This window comes from Primulina huaijiensis, unplaced genomic scaffold (genome assembly GCF_012295235.1).
Source record: "Primulina huaijiensis isolate GDHJ02 unplaced genomic scaffold, ASM1229523v2 scaffold207828, whole genome shotgun sequence".
In the NCBI taxonomy this organism is placed as follows: domain Eukaryota; kingdom Viridiplantae; phylum Streptophyta; class Magnoliopsida; order Lamiales; family Gesneriaceae; genus Primulina; species Primulina huaijiensis.
In genome coordinates, this window is record NW_027355019.1 from 1 (window position 1) to 3,783 (window position 3,783).

Sequence of the window (3,783 nt, forward strand, 5' to 3'; positions counted from 1 at the left end):
TGACGCTCGGTGGGATCGGACCCGAAATTTTCCGTGAGTATCATTGAACATTAACGAAAAATTTATTCTTATGAAGATATTTGATCAATTCATTCAACTAAACTTTGAATATTTTGCGCACAATATCAGAATGATCTTCCCTTTGCCTCAACAAATCTTATGATTTCGGTATATTTCGGATTACATGTAAATGTTATAAACAAATCTGAGTATCCAACCCATTAACATATAATCCTCACATTTTGATAGTTCGGAACATATATTGACCCTGTTGGTCTCAGAGAGAAAACTCGAAAAAACGATACTTTATAATGAAGGAATAAAACATCAATTTATAATCAAATTTCGAAGTGTAAAACCTCGTAAGAAAAACGCGTCTTCGATTTGGAATTTCATTTGTCAAATGAATACACCCGCTTCATTAATATCTTTGTCTGTTTGTCCGCTATATTCCTTTGCCAACAGACCCCGCCAGTGTTTCCCCGTACAAATGAGTATCATGGAAGTCTTTGTGCATTTCACATCGTAGTTGCTTCTAATACATCCTTATACATCAGCCTTCCATATTCAATCACCGACTGTGATCGACAAAAAACTGCTGGAAAAGTTTTCTGGAAAATAAAATTTTTGTTGACTCACAATTCCTATAATAAAGTAATATGGGCTTGGTTCTAATAAGCCCAACCAAATCGGGTCCACGGAATAGGTTAACCCGGGTCCGTAGGAGACGTCCTTTACAAAGTCGGAAGTTTTTTCGCACAGATCCCTCTCGTCTTCGCCAAACTCTCAGGTATTTGCTCGTGATTATTAGCTTTAATCACTGTTCGATCTGAACAATTATGAAGATAAAATCGCACCTTTTACCCATATTTTTTTTTTTTTAGAATTTATGAGTTTAATGTTATTTTTTGAATGGATTACGAGCATTGATTGTGTTTAATTTCAGAACCGAATTGTAAGTTACGATATTCATCGTGGTTTGCGTGAAATATTATGGAATTTCACAAATTCTTGTGTATTTTGGTTGCTGAAGAGTTTTATATAATTGTTGTATTTTTTTTTTCCTGTTTTTTCTACGTTTCTAGATGTGGTATTGAAGTATTTAAATTTTATGTAAAGCTAGTTTTTAAACCAAATAATACCCAATGCTCGAACGTGATGCAGATTTGACTTCTGTTACATTGTGCGAACTAGCTTCTGTGCAATTTTATTTCTGCAGTTTATTGAATCTTAAAGGTCTTGTGGTGGAAAATTGAGTCGTCGCTTTTTGCTGATCAGTAGGCAGTCGTGTTGGGTTGTAATGATTTGATCTTTAGCTCTGATTTTTCTTCCCTAGCTTCAGAAGGGTTGTACTACAATCAAACGAAGAGGTCATGGCGATCCAGGAAGATACAAACGCAGACAGAAAGAAATCAATTGATGCCACAGATGCGATAGCGACGATCAATCTTGAAAATATGCAAAACAACACAAGAGTTATTAATTACTGGTTAGTTCTGTAACTAAGCATCATGTGATTCTGCATAGTGACCACCATTTTTGTAAATACTCATGCTTTTAACCTGATATCCTGTGTGAGAGAGACATTTTAGGAGATTTACGCGTTATTTTTAATCGCGTGAAACATTAATACGCATCCAGGTTTTTGCCATTTTGTAAGAATCAAAAAATATATAAATCATACTGAACCTTGGTCTTTTTCTTTTATTCAGCCGCACATTTATGTCGATCATAGGTGGAGTCGTTGCAGGAATTTTGGGATTTACTGGTTTGACGGGATTTATCTTCTATTTCATAGTCATGGCTATTACTTCAGCTGGACTTGTTGCCAAGGCCGAGTTTTCTGTTCATTCTTATTTTGATAGTTGGAACAAGATTACACTTGATGGATTTCTTGCTGGGCTTATGGTATACTTTTTTATTTTGCTATTGGCATCATTTTTGGAACTTCTGATTCTGAATTTCGTGCCGATCTATTTGTATGCTTATTGGATGTTTATAGCACACAGTATATTCATGCTGGTCTCTGGGGTCATTAGGCCAGATATGTAGTTGTTTTTGGCCCTTATAACGATGATCCAACTGTTGTTGACGGTCATTTGATTACATCTAGATTTTTATCTTTTTGCATGGTTTATTAAAGAGATGTTCCTCTCTCGGTGGGACATATGCATGTTGCAACGCTTGACGAATAAAACTTACCTGTGGTGCATGCGATTTTTTTTAATCTTGTTCTTGTTTCATTTCTTCCGATTTCCATTGTTAATTTTTAATATCTAATCTTGGCTATTTTTGTTTCTTGCAGTCATTCGTGTTATTCTGGACGTATCCTTTTACTTTCTAAATTCATTCATATTTACAGTTGATTGAGTTTTTTTCCCCTTTCTGATGGGTGTTTTAATTGATATTCAAGATCCATACAATTCATACTTTCGTGTGATCCTTTTATATTTGTGATAGAAACGTTGGTTCAGCCTTATGCTTGTAATTCAGGGTGATGTACAACCTCCTTTTGAAACTAATCCTATTTCTGAATCTCTTTATTATGAATTTTGGGGTGGTTGTAATTTACATAAACTTTCTTCTACTATATCTATTCTTCTTATCAAGGTGGGATAACCAGGTGATACATAATAATCACTTTATTTTCATACTTATTTTTGCCTTCTATCCTTGACCTGGAGAAGATTTGCCTACGACTTCGTGCATATTTTCTGAGGAATCCACAATGATGGCTGTTCACTCGGAAGTACCAAAGGACGGGGAAAGACGCTCTTTAAAATTTTAATGCTAAGTATTTTACGAAGTTTTGGTGATGTAAACCTGGCTTTGGAGAAACAGTAGGTGTTTAGGTTGCTACTGAAAGAATTGTTTTTAAAGCTCCATTTTATTTCAGTTACAAATGTTGAATGTTTAACTGCTTCTATTTATTCAGCTTCCCTTCGATTCCGAAACATGGTGTCCGGGATGTTGCATGGGTGTGTGTTAGGGCTTTTTAGGCCTTGTGTCCAGGGTATATATAAGAGTGGATCGTGTGTTATGTGTAGCATAATTTCCACAAAAATTTCCAGAATCTTTTTTCTTTGTTTGAGTTTGAGTTCAGGAGGGGTTGTTACAATTGAATTTTGAGTCTCAGACTGACCCAAAAATTCAGATCTTGGTATTATCTTGGGCTTAGATGATCTATAAGCCATTGGTTGATCCTTGTTTCTTAAATACTCTCTACTCAAGCATTGCATGATCAAATTGCTTGCATATCTCAAGTATTTGCTCGTTAACATTATCCATGTACTCCAGTTGATTTTAACCACAGAAATCTTCACAAATTGCTTGCATATCCCGAGTATTTGACTCGTGAATGGAAAAAAAAGGTTAAATTTTCTATAATCTTCACAAAAATCGAGTTTTTTCTACTCATTTATGGAACAAACACTCTCTTGCATGTGTTTTATCTCCCTTGCCCAAAGTTCCCCCTAGTTAGAAATCCCGCAATTTAGGATTTAGATATTAATCCTCTTTTATATTGAAGGATAATCTCTAATCATAATTCCAATTAATAGCATCTCGTTGCATTTTATTTTTGGTCTGTGTGCGTGGAGGACTTTCTTATCTTAAATTTGGATCATTTCAAAATCGGATTTAGCTCCACTGGTTTCATCTTGGAAATCTCGCGTAGTAACTCGAGTTCGAGGCTCCCCATATATTAGGAATCTCAAAAAAAAAAGTTAGGATCATTTCTTGTCACAACTTCCGATAATAATGGTGATTTGTTTTTCCAAAATC

At 35.1% G+C, this 3,783-nt stretch overlaps 1 protein-coding gene across 2 annotated transcripts; it reads left to right on the forward strand.

Moving 5' to 3' along the window:
- The first annotated feature begins 571 nt into the window (after positions 1 to 571).
- LOC140966734 (uncharacterized) lies at positions 572 to 2,917 on the forward strand. 2 transcript variants are annotated; one of them, XM_073426986.1, is made up of 5 exons: positions 572 to 790; positions 1,337 to 1,489; positions 1,713 to 1,908; positions 2,306 to 2,325; positions 2,688 to 2,917. In XM_073426986.1, the coding sequence occupies exons 1-5, from the start codon at positions 660 to 662 to the stop codon at positions 2,716 to 2,718; spliced, it is 531 nt and encodes a 176-aa protein (XP_073283087.1). In that variant the 5' UTR covers positions 572 to 659; the 3' UTR covers positions 2,719 to 2,917. The 2 variants fall into 2 exon arrangements, with proteins under 2 accessions (XP_073283087.1, XP_073283088.1); XM_073426987.1 differs by having other exon boundaries at positions 645 to 790; positions 1,343 to 1,489.
- Positions 2,918 to 3,783: the final 866 nt, after the last annotated feature.